The sequence below is a fragment of the Oncorhynchus clarkii genome, chromosome 20 (genome assembly GCF_045791955.1).
Source record: "Oncorhynchus clarkii lewisi isolate Uvic-CL-2024 chromosome 20, UVic_Ocla_1.0, whole genome shotgun sequence".
Taxonomy (NCBI): domain Eukaryota; kingdom Metazoa; phylum Chordata; class Actinopteri; order Salmoniformes; family Salmonidae; genus Oncorhynchus; species Oncorhynchus clarkii.
Window position 1 is genome coordinate 71,641,767 of NC_092166.1, and position 18,468 is coordinate 71,660,234.

The 18,468-nt window shown below is 45.1% G+C and overlaps 1 protein-coding gene across 1 annotated transcript in view; it reads left to right on the forward strand.

Annotated features, from left to right (window-relative positions):
• Nucleotides 1–762: 762 nt before the first annotated feature.
• Nucleotides 763–18,468, forward strand: part of LOC139376864 (luteinizing hormone/choriogonadotropin receptor) — a 30,608-nt gene continuing 12,902 nt past the window's right edge. The window contains exons 1-2 of the mRNA XM_071119826.1: nt 763–941; nt 18,285–18,356. Coding sequence (XP_070975927.1) covers nt 763–941; nt 18,285–18,356 — 251 coding nt within the window. The remainder of the gene's footprint in view (nt 942–18,284; nt 18,357–18,468) is intronic.

Consider the following 18,468-nt stretch of genomic DNA (forward strand, 5'->3'; position numbering starts at 1 on the left):
AATAAAAAAACTATGGCATTTCCAAGATTCCACTCTATTTCATTCCCCATTTGATCCTCTTTCAAGGTCCCTTTGGCCTTCTGTTCTGCCAAACACAAACTGACACATAGGCTAGAAGATATTGTTCTTATCTTGAATTAGGTCTACTATCTCTTGTCTCTTGTGCAATAATGCAAAACAAGCTGTTGGAAACCATTCTATTATGGTGCATTTCCATTAGGATTAGACAGGGCTTGAACTAATGGCTTGGGACCTCCATAATAAAACATTCAGAAATGTGATATTTTATGAAAGTTAATATGTTGATATTTAATACGTTTATATTTTATTTAAGTTATACTGTATCTTGTCTCAGAATAGATACATCAAGTAATTATGTCATGTTTGAGAGGTAGACTATGGGTAGACACTGTAGGTTAATGACAGAAAAGACCATGACATCCCTGGGCCCTTGCAATCGATATAATACTGACAGTTTACACGTGACGCGGAGCGATTACGGGGTAGGCGGGAATGGAGAGCATCTGGTGCGCTCGCGTCTGCACAATGCGCTCCAGCCACTATTTGGAATTTATTGCACAGGCTATCCTTTTGATGGATAGAGCAATGTTTGTTTCTTCCTCCATTCAAACGTACGCTGCATCAATCCACCGAGTCTGTTCCAACAGAAGGACGTAAATGGTTATCATCATCATCTTTGCTGCTCCTACTGTATGTGGTCCTTGGGATTTATTGCTTCAATTTGAAAAGTAGGATCATTCAATGATGTCGATATCGCTGTTGTTCCTGTTCTACCCGTATGTTTTGCTCTTCTTTGGCTTTGGCTGCGGGTACACTTCGAGCTTTGTGTGTCCGGGAATCTGCCGGTGTTCCGCCAACACCATTAGATGTAACAACATCACGGAGAAGTCCGTTCCAACGAGCGAAAGGGGTCCAAGACTGTAAGTGATTTATATTACATCTGAGCAGATTAATATTTTGTGGATGGACATGGTAACAATAATTTACATAATATTGGTGCGCATTTACACACTGGTCAAATCAATTGGAACCAGAGAGCATGCATGCAAATACAATGTTAAATGAGTTAACTTTTTTTAAATGAAAGATTAGTCATGTATGGTGGTGTTTTAAAAAGCACAAGTGCTCAATTCTATTATTACTTGCCTTGATAGACTACTATTGGTGTTACTCAGAAAATGTATCCTAAAATTGATCAATTACATAGGTCTACGGGGCGACAGGTATCTATCTAATGGTTAGAGTGTTGGGCGAGTAACCGGTAGGTTTCTACATCGAATCACGGAGTTGACAAAGTAAAAATCTGTCGTTCTTCCCCTGAACAAGGGGAACTGTTCCCGGGCCGTCATCGTAAATAACCATTTGAGTTAAATATATATATATACTTTTCCATTGGGTACGCTGTGGATGCACAGGATGTTCCAAAGCCTTCTAAATCTACGAAAACGTGCTCTCTATGCATGCTCTCCCAGCAACATATATTTTTTTGCTTTATACCCAAGAAGCTCTAGCTCCGGATACCTTCCTCCAGTCCTGAGAGGCTGACTACTCTAGCTACTGAATTGATATAATGCTCCGGATACCTTCCTCCAGTCCTAAGAGGCTGACTAAGATAAGTTATGTTCTGCTGTTTCATCCTCAAATCCCGAGGCTCTAAAACACTATGTGGCCAACGTTGTGAATTTTTTATTACTTGATTTGGATATGACTAAATGCAGATGTTCTATTGAATTCTACTCAATTTGAAACATACTAGCCTGTGTGTGTGTGTGTGTGTGTGTGTGTGTGTGTGTGGAGAGAGGTTCAAAGTTGTAAATTAGTTCAAAGCAAATCTCTCTCGGCAGAGTATAGTGGTATAGTCAAGTTTCCATTAAAGGGATAGCTCACTTTTCTGAAGTCTAGTTTAGGATTGCTACACGCTGCAAAATTGTGAGCCAGATGATTCTTGAAATTGTTAAATAACGAGTTAATGGATTTAAAAATGTTTCAGAGTACACAACAACACCCTATAGAGAAGTCGAAAATAAACTGAACATCAAAAGTGAATTAAAGCTGTCTGTCTGTAAGCCACATTTTGGCAGGCTGACTGTTTATAAAACCTCTATAAGTCTTCTCCTAGATAATTTGCTGAGGTCATTTTTACACAGCAAATTATCCAGTGTTAAATCAACACTGACAGTGGTAAATGTAACATCTAGTTAGTGTAAAGCCTTTTTTTGCAAATTTCCTAGAGGGCCTTGCCTGTCGAGTGAATTGTAAAGTTACCACCCATGACTGTATTTGTTAGGGACAGTGACATAGTTCATAAATGTTCAGTCCTATGGCCTTCACCAAGTGAGATACTAAGCTAATATGTTAACAATAAAATGTAATTATTCAACACAATAACACATATTTAATAAGGTATTTTGAGGGCCAAGTTTTACCCCAATACAGTGACCTGAAACTCATGTTTTTCAGGCCTGCAAGTCACATTATGATGGCTTGCAAAGTGATGGGTAATTCTTATTGGAATCCAGCCAGAGTGGGGATATCCAACATTTTGGATATTTTTATTCCCCTGCAGCCTGCATTCAGAACAACTGCAGGTTTGGGAAACCTAAGACATGAGACTACCTAACATATCTAAACTGGAACAACCATTTCAGTAACAGATTGGATTAGTTTAGAAAAAAGTATGACATTTATATTTAAGTAGCATAATATTAATCAATGTACATGCAAAAAAATAGATATTGAAACAAACAATTTAAAAAAATCAACCTGCAGAATAGCCTTCTGGGAAATATGATAACGATGGGCGTGATTTTGGTTTAACACTGGTTATTAACCCCAACACTGGGGTTCTTTTGATCCAATACGTTTTCATTTAACACTTACATCTTTAATTTATCACTAGTATGAAAATGTTAACTGAATCCTTTCCAGGCAGTCTTCGTAAATGACCATGTTGTATCTTTAAGAGGCTAAAGCCACAAAAGACCTAATGGAATGGCATGGTATCAGTTATCTGTTGTTGATTTTTCAATCTAACATTTCTAGTGTTGAGGAGAGTGTTCAGGAGAAAACTATGTTTTTTGTTCCCAAATCCTAATTAAATTTTATTGGTTCCAAACACGTGTTTAGCAGATGTTATTGTGAGTGTAGCAAAATGATTGTGCTTCTAGCTCCGACAGTGAGGTAATATCTAACAAGTAATATCTAACAATTACACAACATATACCCAATACACACAAATCTAGTTAAGGAATGGAATTAAGAATATAAAAATATATGGACTAGCAATGTCAGAGTGGCATAGAATAAGATACAGCAGAATAGTATAGGATACAGTATATACATATGAGATGGGTAATGCAAGATCTGTAGACATTATTAAAGTGACTAGTGTTCCATTATTAAAGTCTATGTATATAGGCAACAGCCTCTATGTAGTAGTGATGGCTATTTAACAGTCTGATGGCCTTGAGATAGAATCTGTTTTTCAGTCTCTCGGTCCCAGCTTTGATGCACCTGTACTGACCTCGCCTTCTGGAGGATAGGGTGAACAGGCAGTGTCTCGTGTGGTTGTTGTCCGTGATCATCTTTTTGGCCTTCCTGTGACATCGGGTGCTATAGGTGTCCTGGAGGGCAGGTAGTTTGCCCCCGGTGATGCATTGGGCAGACCGCACTACCCTCTGGAGAGCCCTGCGTTTGCGGGCGGTGCAGTTGCTGTACCAAGCGGTGATACTGCACGACAGGATCCTCTCGATTGTGAATCAGTAAACGTTTGTGAGGGTTTTAGGTGCCAAGCCAAATTTCTTTATCCTCCTGAGGTTGAAAAGGTGCTGTTGTGCCTTTTTCACCACACTGTCTGTGTGAGTGAATAATTTCAGTTTGCCAGTGTTGTGTACACCGAGGAACTTGAAGCTTTCCACCTTCTCCACTGCTGTCTGGTCATTGTTGGTAATCAAGCCTACTACTGTTGTCTCATCTGCAAACTTGATGATTAAGTTGGAGGTGTGCTTGGCCACGCAGGCATGGGTGAACAGGGAGTACAGGAGGGAACTGAGCACACACCCTTGTGGAGCCCCAGTGTTGAGGATCAGTGAAGTGGAGGTGATGTTTCAAACCTTCACCACCCGGGGGCGGCCCGTCCGAATGTCCAGGACCCAGTTGCACAGGGTGGGGTTCAGTCCCAGGGTCTCGAGCTTAATGATGAGCTTGGAGGGTACTATGGTGTTGAATACTGAGCTATAGTCTATGAACAACATTCTTACATATGTATTCCTCTTGTCCAGATGGGATAGGGCAGTGTGCAGTGTGATGGCGATTGCATTGTCTGTGGATCTATTGTGGTGGTAAGCAAATGTAGATTTTAATAGTTACAGTAGGTACAACATCTCCTATACACTTCCTGTTAAACTCTGTCACTGAATCAGAGTGTATTTGTCAATGTTTTTCTCAGAAGCTACCCGGAACATATCCAAGTCTGTCTGATCAAAACAATCTTGAAGCGTGGGTCAGACCAGCGTTGACTAGTCCTTAGCACTAGTACTTCCTGTTTGAGTTTCTGCCTATAGGAAGGGAGGAGCAAAATGAAGTCGTGGTTAGATTTGTCAAAAGGAGAGCGGGGAAGGGTCTTATAGGCATCCCTGAAGTTGGAGTAACAGTGGTCGAGTGTTTTGGCAGCGCAAGTACTGCAGTCGATATATTGGTAGAACTTCTGTATTGTTGTTCTTAAATTTGCTTTGTTAAAACCCCCAGCTACAATAAATGCAGCCTCAGGATATGTTGTTTACAGTTTGAAAAAAGTCCAGTGGAGTTCTTTTCACGAGATGTCACAGGCCCTGCAAACAGAAATTACTTGTTAGGATGTCACCGGAACTTTAAAAAAAACAGTCACAGTGTTTTCAACTTACATATTTGACAGACTTCAACTATGTTTACTTACATAGTCATTATTATTCAACATGTCCTCACCTGGGATTTGAACTCACAACCGTTTGGTTCACGGCATTCTTCCTGCTATGCCACCATGTCTGTGTCTGTGACTGATTTCACCTGTATTCCTACACTTTGGACATCAAAGTAAACCTCAACTTTGTATAATACACAAACAAAATCTTTATCATAGTGATTCAGAAGTAACATTAAAGCAGGAAAATATACCCCACCAACATTAGACAACTATACAGGAAACAATCAAATTGCTGAAATAAGTAAATTAAATTAATGATGCAAGAATAGCCAGAAAAAAGACACGCTCCTGAACTTTGGCGACTAGTAAGACTTTTTTTAACCTCCTGCTTTGGGCTGGATGTGTCAATGTGTAGTTCGTACATGCATAATCTACAAGCAGAATTACCATGTTACCTCAATTAGCCACAAAATCCCTAGTTTGAAAGTGACTGTTTTTCTGAAAGGTGTGATGCATCATTTTCCCAAAATGTTCACCCTCGTGAACCAGCCTCCTAGCAATTAGAGTTCAATCAATCAGCTTCAGCCGCTCGCCATTTGAGTGACAGCTACCAAGATATACACACAGCAGAGTGAAAGAGAGAGCAATGACATGGTGCACATATCTGGACATACACTGTATGTGACGTAGTACGCAATTGTCGGGGATCACTTTTGTCTCGAGTGCTGCTTTCAGAACTGCAGCAGACATATAAGTGTACCCCTAACTCCAGAGGTTGTGATATCAAATCCCGCTATGGTCATACTGAAAAGTCAGTACTATGTCGTCATTGATTAAAGCTTTTTACACTATTTTAGCTGAACAGTTCAAAATAGCCATACCATTTACCATTTATCTAAAAAAAAAACATGCCATTTAATTATTTCCCTTGCAAAAAAAAAACTTTTGCAATTTCACAATGTGAAATTATGTGAAAACAAAAGAGACACATGTGAGGTCAGATGTTCACATGTATTACATTTAGAGATCACATGTTAACATGTTTTCACTTCACATGTGGAATTGCAAGTTCACATGTGAAAATCAAAACATGTGAAAATCACATTTGCAGTTCCACATGTAAGAAACTAACATGTAAGAAACTAACTCTCACATGTGGAATTGCATTTTTACATATGGTAAATATTCAAATATGAAAATCGATTTCGCAGTTTTACATGTAAGAAACTTTCAAATATTGTCATATGTGTAGTTTCATGGTATCTCATGTTGAAATTTTGCATCCCCATGTTGTCACATTTATTTCACGATGTCAAATGTTTTCACATGTGTAGTTTCATGTTATCACGTTTCTTTTTTTTTTTACATGTTGTCACTTTATCACATTAACTTCACATGTGAAACACTTGTGATCACATATGAAATGAATTTGGTTTTCATGTCCCTGACATCACTTTCTCAAATTCTAACCAACTGTTGAGACCCCAACTGAGTTCTGAATAAAATAATATATACAACAATTTTGGGAAATTGATCCGCGGGCCTACAAAGGGGGGGTCGTCTGTTTATATCTTCCAAACCACAGTTACATTAAAGTGAACTAATCAGCCATTCCATTTGAGTGGCTCTGTCCTCCATTTCTTATTCTGCTGTCACGATGGGCCTCGTATGAGGTTACATTAGCTGGTGGTTACATTAGCTGGTGTTTGGACATCTGTAGGAGCTTGGCTTAATGAGGAGGCCTGTCAATGTGGCTTTTGTAAATCGAGAGATTGTCCAAACACTCTGACACACTAATTGTAACGATTGTCTGTGGTGGAAGAAGGTGAGGACCAAAGTGCAGCGTGGTAAGTGTTCATATATTTTATAAAATAACTGAACACTGAACAAAACAATAAACGACAAACGAACAGTCTCGTAAGGTGAATGGAAAAAACACTAAACAGGAAATAATCACCCACAAAACACAGGTGGGAAAAGGCTACCTAAGTATGATTCTCAATCAGAGACAACGAACGACACCTGCCTCTGATTGAGAACCATGCCAGGCCAAACACAAAAACACAACATAGAAAAAGGAACATAGACTACCCACCCCAACTCACGCCCTGACCAAACTAAAACAAAGACATAATAAAGGAACTAAGGTCAGAACGTGACAGTACCCCCCCGCCAAAGGTGCGGACTCCGGCCGCAAAACCTGAACCTATAGGGGAGGGTCTGGGTGGGCGTCTGTCCGCAGTGGCGGCTTTGGCGCGGGACGTGGACCCCACTCCACCATAGTCTCGGCCCACTTAAGTGGCGCCTTGGGAGCGGCGACCCTCGCCGCCGACCTCGGACTCGGGTCCCGAATGGACGGGAGATTCCGGCAGCACCGGACAGGCGGGAGACTCAGGCAGCTCCGGAGTGAAGGGCGATTCCGGCAGCACAGGAGTGAAAGGCGGCTCTGGCAGCTCCTGACTGACGGGCGGCTCTGGCAGCTCCTTACTGACGGGCGGCTCTGGTAGCTCAGGACAGACGGGCGGCTCTGGCAGCTCACGACAGACGGGAGACTCTGGCAGCGCTGGACAGGAGGGAGACTCTGGCAGCACTGGACAGGCGGGAGCAACTGGAGGAAGGAGACGGAGAGACAGCCTGATGCGTGGGGCTGCTACCGGAGGCCTGGTGCGTGGAGGTGGCTCCGAATGGATCGGACCGTGGAGGCGCACTGGAGGTCTCGAGCACCGAGCCTGCAAACCTTTCCTGGCTGGATACTCCCCATAGCCCGGCCAGTGCGGCGGGGTGGAACAGACCGCACTGGGGTGTGCTGGCGAACCGGGGACACCGTGCGTAGGGCTGGTGCCATATACCCCGGGCCGAGGAGACACACTGGAGACCAGATGCGCTGAGCCGGCTTCATAGCACCTGGCTTGATGCCCACTCTAGCCCGGCCGATACGAGGCGCTGCGATGTAGTGCACCGGGCTATGCCTGCGCACTGGGGACACCGTGCGCCTCACGGCATAACGCGGTGCCTGCCCGGTCCACCTCTCTCCACGGTAAGCACGGGGAGTTGGCTCAGGTCTCCTACCTGACTTAGCCACACTCCCCGTGTGCCCCCCCCAATACATTTTTGGAGCTGCATCTCGTCCCTGTTGCGCTGCCGTGCCAACTCCTCAAAATGCCGCCGCAGATTATCTCTCAACCCCAACAGAGGAGGAGAGATCTAGGGGTTTGAAGATGTGGGGGTTTTATGACCCATCACGACCATGGTAAATCTTAGGCCACAGACAACATACCTGTGTCCTCACACTATAGAGAACCAACCTCAGAACATTAAACATGAAATAAAGGGACTTTGGAACAATGGTTTCCATCAGCCACAATGGTGGTCATGACGATAGATGGAATATGAAACCCTATGTCATTTTTGTTTTGTTATTAAAGGTTAATAGATTACGTTATTACGAAAACTTTGTAACTGTTTTGGTAAGGATGAAATGTGAGAATTGCCCTAAAGGCGATTACGCCCACTTCTGACCTGAGGGTATAAGACATGTGAGTGAATAATTAACATATCAGACTAAGTGACCCAACCTGCAGCCAAGGTCTAAAAAGTAAACGAACCCAAAACGCAACACATGGTTGAACAAAGAAATCTTTTTTCTATCCAAGCTACGGATGAGTAGCTGTGTCTAAGCCGGTGAATTCAAGCCGGACCACCTAGCCTCCACTTTCCATCAAATCGTGGTATCTACACTGTTTCATTCCTATGCTGTGAGCTCTGAGCTACAGAGCTGTCTGTCCTCAGAAGACCCCTTCCAGAGCAAGGGCGAGGATACAGACCACTAAGCCAAAAGAACACTGACATCGTGAGGACAACCAGAGAGTTGCGCCGGAGAAGTGCGTCATTGAGAAGCCTAAACGACCCACGCTGAGTTTTCCATCTGAGACGTAATTACATCATTATATTCTGACCCATAAGAGCGGCAGTTTGGGGCAAGGCTAGGGTTAAAATAAGCATAGCTGACAAATACACCCAAATTTATATTTCTCCCGTGTACTTTCTCTTTTAAATCCCCATTTTGGGTAACGCGCCATAGTGTGTTGGCCCGTTATACTAAGTTCTAATCAATAGCCTAGAATGTGTTTTTGTGTATGTTTATCTTTTATCATAATTGTAGCTTTCTAGTAAATACATTTTCAACTAAGATTGGTGTGGTACGAACTCATTGGTGAGACCCGGGTCCGTGCAGATTCTCGGATTATACGACGTTCAGAACGAGATTGTAGAGGTAACTGGTTAATTAGTGGCTGTTGTAAAATCGATATTCTGATATTCTTTGAGTTAATTTGGGAAATATATCCTCAATAAAATGAATTTTCCCATGGTGCCCCAGGTTAATGAGTTAATAATTGCTTGATTCAGTTAGTCACGCAATTAGAAACCTTTAATCATTCGATGAGCAACAGTCGTCACATTAACTAATGCAACGTCTTGACACTTCTGTTCGACTAGATGATTAGCAGTCCCATATTGCATTAGATTTTACACTGTTCATACTAATGTCCGTTTGACTATAGATTAGAATTTATGGACAAAGACCTTAAAATAAATCCGATTTTTTATATAATTAGCTTTTTTAATATAAAACTTTGGAGTTATTGGAGATGTATCATAAACCGTTGAATAGTGTATTTATGTAGTTATTGAAAGTTTAACCTTATCTGCAAAACATTTTCTTATATTGACCTGTTACTTTGAAAATAATCTCTGAGTCACACCTTGATCTGTTTCACCTGTCTTTGTGATTGTCTCCACCCCCCTCCAGGTGTCGCCCATCTTCCCCATTATCCCCTGTGCATTTATACCGGTGTTCTCTGTTTGTCTGTTGCCAGTTCATCATGTCTGTCAAGTCAACCAGCGTTTCTGTATCAGCTCTTGCTTTTCCCCCCATCTCTCTTTTCTTGTCCTCCTGGTTTTGACACTTGCCTGATCTCGATTCCCTCATGGCTTTGACCATCCAAATCGATGTCCGACTACGGGAACGATGGAGGGATATGAAATTCGACTTCGTTCGCACGTCCAGGGATTCCACCTTGCCTCAGAGTTTCTTGAATTTCAGAGATCAGTGACCTATTTTGAAGCAACACACTCTTTTAACTCCTCACTCCATCATATACTGTATACGGTAACAGTAATGGTAAAACAATTCTGTCATGTAACTCATTTTTCAATATAAGCTGTGATGACGGGACTATTGGAGAACCAAACCCAGGAAATAATACATAGACTATTTTGTTTTGTGTCTGGTATAGTCATGTGTGCTATAGTTATGCTGTCTAACCCATGACCTCTACCTCCAGATCACATTTCTGCTGTCCTGCACGCATCACAAACAGATTATTACATGTGCAGTTTCTATGAGTGAAAACCTTCCCTAAGATTGTTTCTTTGTTGCAATAGTTATGGTAATCTTCATTAGCTATACAGTAAATATAGTTCAAATAATGTACACTACCGTTCAAAAGTTTGAGGTCACTTAAAAATGTCTATGTTTGGAAAAAATTCAATTTTTTTGTCCAATAAAATATCATCAAATTGATCAGAAATACAGTGTAGACATTGTTAATGTTGTAAATGACTATTGTAGCTGGGAACGGCAGATTTTTAATGGAATATCTACATAGGCGTACAGAGGCCCATTATCAGCAACCAGCACTCCTGTGTTCCAATGGCACGTTATGTTAGCTAATCCAAGTTTATCATTTTAAAAAGCTAATTGATCATTAGAAACCCCTTTGCAATTATGTTAGCCCAGCTGAAAACTGTTGTCCTGATTAAAGAAGCAATAAAACTGGCCTTCTGTTAGGTGCGTGAATGAGGACCCAAAAGCGAATTCACAAAACAGGGTTTCTTTAATGACGAAACACATGTAGGCTCAGATGGACAGGCAGATTCCAACAGGACAGGACAAGGTTAGATGAACTGGCAGATTCCGACAGGACAGGACAAGGTTGCAGCAAACACGACGATAGTCTGGTTCAGGCATGAGAAACACAAACAAACAAGAATCCGACAAAGACAGGAGCAGAAACAGAGAGAGATATAGGGACCTAATCAGAGGGAAAAAGGGAACAGGTGGGAAAAGGGGTGACGAGGTGGTTAGGAGGAGACAAGGCACAGCTGGGGGAAAGAGGGGGAGAAAAGGTAACCTAACAACGACCAGCAGAGGGAGACAGGGTGAAGGGAAAGGACAGAGACAAGACACAACATGACAGTACATGACAGTACCCCCCCACTCACCGAGCGCCTCCTGGCGCACTCGAGGAGGAAACCTGGCGGCAACGGAGGAAATCCTCGATCAGCGCACGGTCCAGCACGTCCCGAGAGGGAACCCAACTCCTCTCCTCAGGACCGTACCCCTCCCAATCTACGAGGTACTGGTGACCACGGCCCCGAGGACGCATGTCCAAAATTCTACGGACCCTGTAGATGGGTGCGCCCTCGACAAGGATGGGGGGGGGGGGGGAAGACGAGCGGGGGCGCGAAGGACGGGCTTGATGCAGGAGACATGGAAGACCGGGTGGACGCGACGAAGGTATCGCGGAAGAAGAAGTCGAACTGCGACAGGATTAATGACCCGAGAAATACGGAACGGACCAATGAACCGCGGGGTCAACTTGCGAGAAGCCGTCTTAAGGGGAAGGTTCTGAGTGGAGAGCCAAACTCTCTGACCGCGACAATATCTAGGACTCTTAGTTCTACGCTTATTAGCAGCCCTCACAGTCTGCGTCCTATAACGGCAAAGTGCAGACCTGACCCTCTTCCAGGTGCGCTCGCAACGTTGGACAAAAGCCTGAGCGGAGGGGACGCTGGACTCGGCGAACTGAGATGAGAACAGCGGAGGCTGGTACCCGAGGCTACTCTGAAAAGGAGATAGCCCGGTCGCAGACGAAGGAAGCGAGTTGTGGGCGTATTCTGCCCAGGGGAGCTGTTCTGACCAAGACGCAGGGTTGCGAAAAGAAAGACTGCGTAAGATGCGACCAATAGTCTGATTGGCCCGTTCTGCTTGACCGTTAGACTGGGGGTGAAAGCCGGAAGAGAGACTGACGGAAGCCCCAATCAAACGGCAAAACTCCCTCCAAAATTGAGACGTGAATTGCGGACCTCTGTCCGAAACGACGTCTGACGGAAGGCCATGAATTCTGAAAACATTCTCGATGATGATTTGTGCCGTCTCTTTAGCAGAAGGAAGCTTAGCAAGGGGAATGAAATGAGCCGCCTTAGAGAACCTATCGACAACCGTAAGAATAACAGTCTTCCCCGCTGACGAAGGCAGTCCGGTGACAAAATCTAAGGCGATGTGAGACCACGGTCGAGAGGGAATAGGAAGCGGCCTGAGACGGCCGGCAGGAGGAGAGTTACCGGACTTAGTCTGCGCGCAGACCGAACAAGCAGCCACGAAACGACGCGTGTCATGCTCCCGGGTGGGCCACCAAAAACGCTGGCGAATGGAAGCAAGCGTACCCCGAACGCCAGGGTGGCCGGCTAACTTGGCAGAGTGAGCCCACTGAAGAACGGCCAGACGAGTAGGAACGGGAACGAAAAGAAGGTTCCTAGGACAAGCGCGCGGCGACGGAGTGTGAGTGAGCGCTTGTTTTACCTGCCTCTCAATTCCCCAGACAGTCAACCCGACAACACGCCCCTCAGGGAGAATCCCCTCGGGGTCAGTGGAGGCTACTGAAGAACTGAAGAGACGAGACAAAGCATCAGGCTTGGTGTTCTTAGAGCCCGGACGATAAGAAATCACGAACTCGAAACGAGCGAAAAACAGCGCCCAACGCGCCTGACGCGCATTAAGTCGTTTGGCAGAACGGATGTACTCAAGGTTCCTATGGTCAGTCCAAACGACAAAAGGAACGGTCGCCCCCTCCAACCACTGTCGCCATTCGCCTAGGGCTAACCGGATGGCGAGCAGTTCGCGGTTACCCACATCATAGTTACGTTCCGACGGCGACAGGCGATGAGAAAAATACGCGCATGGGTGGACCTTGTCGTCAGAGAGGGAGCGCTGAGAAAGAATGGCTCCCACGCCCACCTCTGACGCGTCAACCTCGACAACGAACTGTCTAGAGACGTCAGGTGTAACAAGGATAGGAGCGGATGTAAAACGATTCTTGAGGAGATCAAAAGCTCCCTGGGCGGAAACGGACCACTTAAAGCACGTCTTGACAGAAGTAAGGGCTGTGAGAGGAGCTGCCACCTGACCGAAATTACGGATGAAACGACGATAGAAGTTTGCGAAGCCGAGAAAGCGCTGCAGCTCGACGCGTGACTTAGGGACGGGCCAATCAATGACAGCTTGGACCTTAGCGGGATCCATCTTAATGCCTTCAGCGGAAATAACAGAACCGAGAAATGTGACGGAGGAGGCATGAAAAGTGCACTTCTCAGCCTTCACAAAAAGACAATTCTCTAAAAGGCGCTGGAGGACACGTCGAACGTGCTGAACATGAATCTGGAGTGACGGTGAAAAAATCAGGATATCGTCAAGGTAAACGAAAACAAAGATGTTCAGCATGTCTCTCAGGACATCATTGACTAATGCCTGAAAGACAGCTGGAGCGTTAGCGAGGCCGAAAGGAAGGACCCGGTATTCAAAGTGCCCTAACGGAGTGTTAAACGCCGTCTTCCACTCGTCCCCCTCCCTGATGCGCACGAGATGGTAAGCGTTACGAAGGTCCAACTTAGTGAAAAACCTGGCTCCCTGCAGGATCTCGAAGGCTGAAGACATAAGAGGAAGCGGATAACGATTCTTCACTGTTATGTCATTCAGCCCTCGATAATCTATGCAGGGGCGCAGAGACCCGTCCTTCTTCTTGACAAAAAAAACCCCCGCTCCGGCGGGAGAGGAGGAGGGGACTATGGTACCGGCGTCAAGAGCTACAGACAAATAATCTTCGAGAGCCTTACGTTCGGGAGCCGACAGAGAGTATAGTCTACCCCGGGGGGGGGTGGTTCCCGGAAGGAGATCAATACTACAATCATACGACCGGTGTGGAGGAAGAGAGGTGGCCCTGGACCGACTGAACACCGTGCGCAGATCGTGATATTCCTCCGGCACCCCTGTCAAATCACCAGGCTCCTCCTGTGAAGAAGAGACAGAGGAAACAGGAGGGATAGCAGACATTAAACATTTCACATGACAAGAGACGTTCCAGGAGAGGATAGAATTACTAGACCAATTAATGGAAGGATTATGACAAACTAGCCAGGGATGGCCCAAAACAACAGGTGTAAAAGGTGAACGAAAAATTAAAAAAGAAATGGTTTCACTATGATTACCAGAAACAGTGAGGGTTAAAGGTAGCGTCTCACGCTGAATCCTGGGGAGAGGACTACCATCCAGGGCGAACAAGGCCGTGGGCTCCTTTAACTGTCTGAGAGGAATGTCATGTTCCCGAGCCCAGGTCTCGTCCATAAAACAGCCCTCCGCCCCAGAGTCTATTAAGGCACTGCAGGAAGCTGACGAACCGGTCCAGCGTAGATGGACCGACAAGGTAGTGCAGGATCTTGAAGGAGAGACAGGAGTAGTAGCGCTCACCAGTAGCCCTCCGCTTACTGACGAGCTCTGGCCTTTTACTGGACATGAAGTGACAAAATGACCAGCGGAACCGCAATAGAGACAGAGGCGGTTGGTGATTCTCCGTTCCCTCTCCTTAGTCGAGATGCGGATACCTCCCAGCTGCATGGGCTCAGCACCCGAGCCGGCAGAGGAAGATGGTAGTGATGCGGAGAGGGGAGCGACGGAGAGCGCGAGCTCCTTTCCACGAGCTCGGTGACGAAGATCAACCCGTCGCTCAATGCGAATAGCGAGTTCAATCAAGGAATCCACGCTGGAAGGAACCTCCCGGGAGAGAATCTCATCCTTTACCTCTGCGCGGAGACCCTCCAGAAGACGAGCGAGCAAGGCCGGCTCGTTCCAGCCACTGGAGACAGCAAGAGTGCGAAACTCAATAGAGTAGTCTGTTATGGATCGATTGCCTTGACATAGGGAAGACAGGGCCCTGGAAGCCTCCTCCCCAAAAACAGATCGATCAAAAACCCGTATCATCTCCTCCTTAAAGTCCTGATACTGGTTAGTACACTCAGCCCTTGCCTCCCAGATTGCCGTGCCCCACTCACGAGCCCGTCCAATAAGGAGAGATATGACGTAGGCGACACGAGCAGTGCTCCTGGAGTAAGTGTTGGGCTGGAGAGAAAACACAATATCACACTGGGTGAGGAACGAGCGGCATTCAGTGGGCTCCCCAGAGTAACACGGCGGGTTATTGATTCTGGGCTCCGGAGATTCGAAAGCCCTGGAAGTGGCCGGTGGATCGAGGCGGAGATGGTGAACCTGTTCTGTGAGGTTGGAGACTTGGGTGGCCAGGGTCTCAACGGCATGTCGAGCAGCAGACACTTCCTGCTCGTGTCTGCCTAGCATCGCTCCCTGGATCCCGACGGCTGAGTGGAGAGGATCCGAAGTCGCTGGGTCCATTCTTGGTCGGATTCTTCTGTTAGGTGCGTGAATGAGGACCCAAAAGCGAATTCACAAAACAGGGTTTCTTTAATGACGAAACACATGTAGGCTCAGATGGACAGGCAGATTCCAACAGGACAGGACAAGGTTAGATGAACTGGCAGATTCCGACAGGACAGGACAAGGTTGCAGCAAACACGACGATAGTCTGGTTCAGGCATGAGAAACACAAACAAACAAGAATCCGACAAAGACAGGAGCAGAAACAGAGAGAGATATAGGGACCTAATCAGAGGGAAAAAGGGAACAGGTGGGAAAAGGGGTGACGAGGTGGTTAGGAGGAGACAAGGCACAGCTGGGGGAAAGAGGGGGAGAAAAGGTAACCTAACAACGACCAGCAGAGGGAGACAGGGTGAAGGGAAAGGACAGAGACAAGACACAACATGACAGTACATGACACCTTCATTAGACTAGTTGAGTAACTGGAGCATCAGCATTTGTGGGTTCGATTACAGGCTCAAAATGGCCAGAAACAAATACATTTCTTCTGAAACTCATCAGTCTATTCTTGTTCTGAGAAATTAAGACTATTCCATGTGAGAAATTGCCAAGAAACTGAAGATGTTGTACAACGCTGTGTACTACTCCCTTCACAGAACAGTGCAAACGGGCTCTAACCAGAATAGAAAGAGGAGTGAGAGGCCCCGCTGCACAACTGCGCAATAGGACAAGTACATTAGAGTGTCTAGTTAGAGAAACAGACACCTCACAAGTCCTCAACTGGCAGCTTCATTAAATGGTACCCGCAAAACACCAGTCTCAACGTCAACAGCGAAGAGGCGACTCCGGGATGCTGGCCTTCTAGGCAGAGTTGCAAAGAAAATTAGTTTTGTGGGGGGTTTGTATCATTTGATTTTCACAACATGCCTACCACTTTGAAGATGCAAAATATTTTTTAATGTGAAACAAACAAGAAATAAGACAAGAAAACAGAAAACTTGAGTGTGCATAACTATTTATCCCCCCAAAGTCAATACTTTGTAGAGCCACTTTTTGCAGCAATTAGAGCTGCAAGTCTCTTGGGGTATGTCTCTATAAGCTTGGCACGTCTAGCCACTGGGATTTTTGCCCATTTTTCAAGGAAAAACTGCCCCAGCTCCTTCAAGTTGGATGGGTTCCGCTGGTGTACATCAATCTTTAAGTCATACCACAGATTCTCAAATGGATTATGGTCTGGGCTTTTACTAGGCCATTCCAACACATTTAAATGTTTCCCCTTAAACCACTCAAGTGTTGCTTTAGCAGTATGCTTAGGGTCCTTGTCCTGCTGGAAGGTGAACCTCCATCCCAGTCTCAAATCTCTGGAAGATAGAAACAGGTTTCCCTCAAGAATTTAGCGCCATCCAACATGCCTTCAATTTTGACCAGTTTCCCAGTCGCTGCCGATGAAAAACATCACCACAGCATGATGCTGCCACCACCATGCTTCACTGTGGGGATGGTTTTCTCGGGGTGATGGGAGGTGTTGGGTTTGCGACAGACATAGCATTTTCCTTGATGGCCAAAAAGCAGCATTTTGTCTCATCTGACCAGAGTACCTTCTTCCATATGTTTGGGGAGTCTCCCACATGCCTTTTGGCAAACACCAAACGTGTTTGCTCATTTTTTTCTTTAAGAAATTGCTTTTTTCTGGCCACTCTTCCTTAAAGCCCAGCTCTGGGGGCGTGTACGGCTTAAAGTGGTCCTATGGACAGATACTCCAATCTCTGCTGTGGAGCTTTGCAGCTCCTTCAGGGTTATCTTTGGTCTCTTTGTTGCCTCTCTGATTAATGCTCTCCTTGTCTGGTCTGTGAGTTTTGGTGGGCGGCCCTCTCTTGGCAGTTTTGTTGCGGTGCCATATTCTTTCCATTTTGTAATAATGGATTTAATGGTGCTCCGTGGGATGTTCGAAGTTTCTGATATTTTTTTATAACCCGACCCTGATCTGTACTTCTCCACAACTTTGTCCCTGACCTGTAAGGAGAGCTCCATGGTCTTCATGGTGCTGCTTGCTTGGTGGTGCCCCTTGCTTAGTGGTGTTGCAGACTCTGGGGACTTTCAGAAGAGGTGTATTTCTACTGAGATCATGTGACAGATCATGTGGCACTTAGATTGCACACAGGTGGACTTTATTTAACTAATTATGTGACTTCTGAAGGTAATTGGTTGCACCAGATCTTATTTAGGGGCTTCATAGCAAAGGGGGTGAATACATATACACACACCACTTTTCTGTTTTTTATTTATTAGAATTTTATGAAACAAGTAATTTTTTTCGCTTCACCAATTTGTACTATTTTGTGTATGTCCATTACATGAAATCCAAATAAAAATCCATTTAAATTACAGGTTGTAATGCAACAAAACAGTAAAAACGCCAAGGAGGATGAATACCTTTGCAAGGCACTGGATTTAGGGCTTGTTTTTGGTGTGTGTGTGTGTGTCTGTGTGTGTGTGTCTGTGTGTCTGTGTGTCTGTGTGTGTGTGCGTGTGCGCGTGCGACCTTGCTCGTGTGAATGTGTGTGTGTGTATATGCGTGTGTATGTGAGCGTGTGTGTTTACTGAAGAGCACAACAGATATGTGTGTGGCTGTGTGGAAGACCTTGAACAATGTGTTGTTACCAGGACAACTTCAGACAGGGAATTCTTTCAAGAACACACTTCCTTGACTATTAACAAAATGTCTTATTTGACTTAGTAAATGTAAACACATACTAATGTATTGAATTAAAGTTTGGTTCCTTTTCGATGGTCTGTAAAATAGTTTAAAAGTACCATTTTGTATAATATTGTCTTTCTGACTGTTCCCACACTTCTCAGCGTCCTGAAGCATCTGACTATGAGCACTATAGCCAGCCACACCTTTGATGGCCTGAGAAGAGTCCAGCATATGTGAGTATCAAATATCAATCTGGGGTTGATCCATATCAATTCAATTGCTTTTTGACCACACCCCTTTTGGTTATGAATTGTTCAAAATAACCAGTTTTTGCTTGGTGCGTCT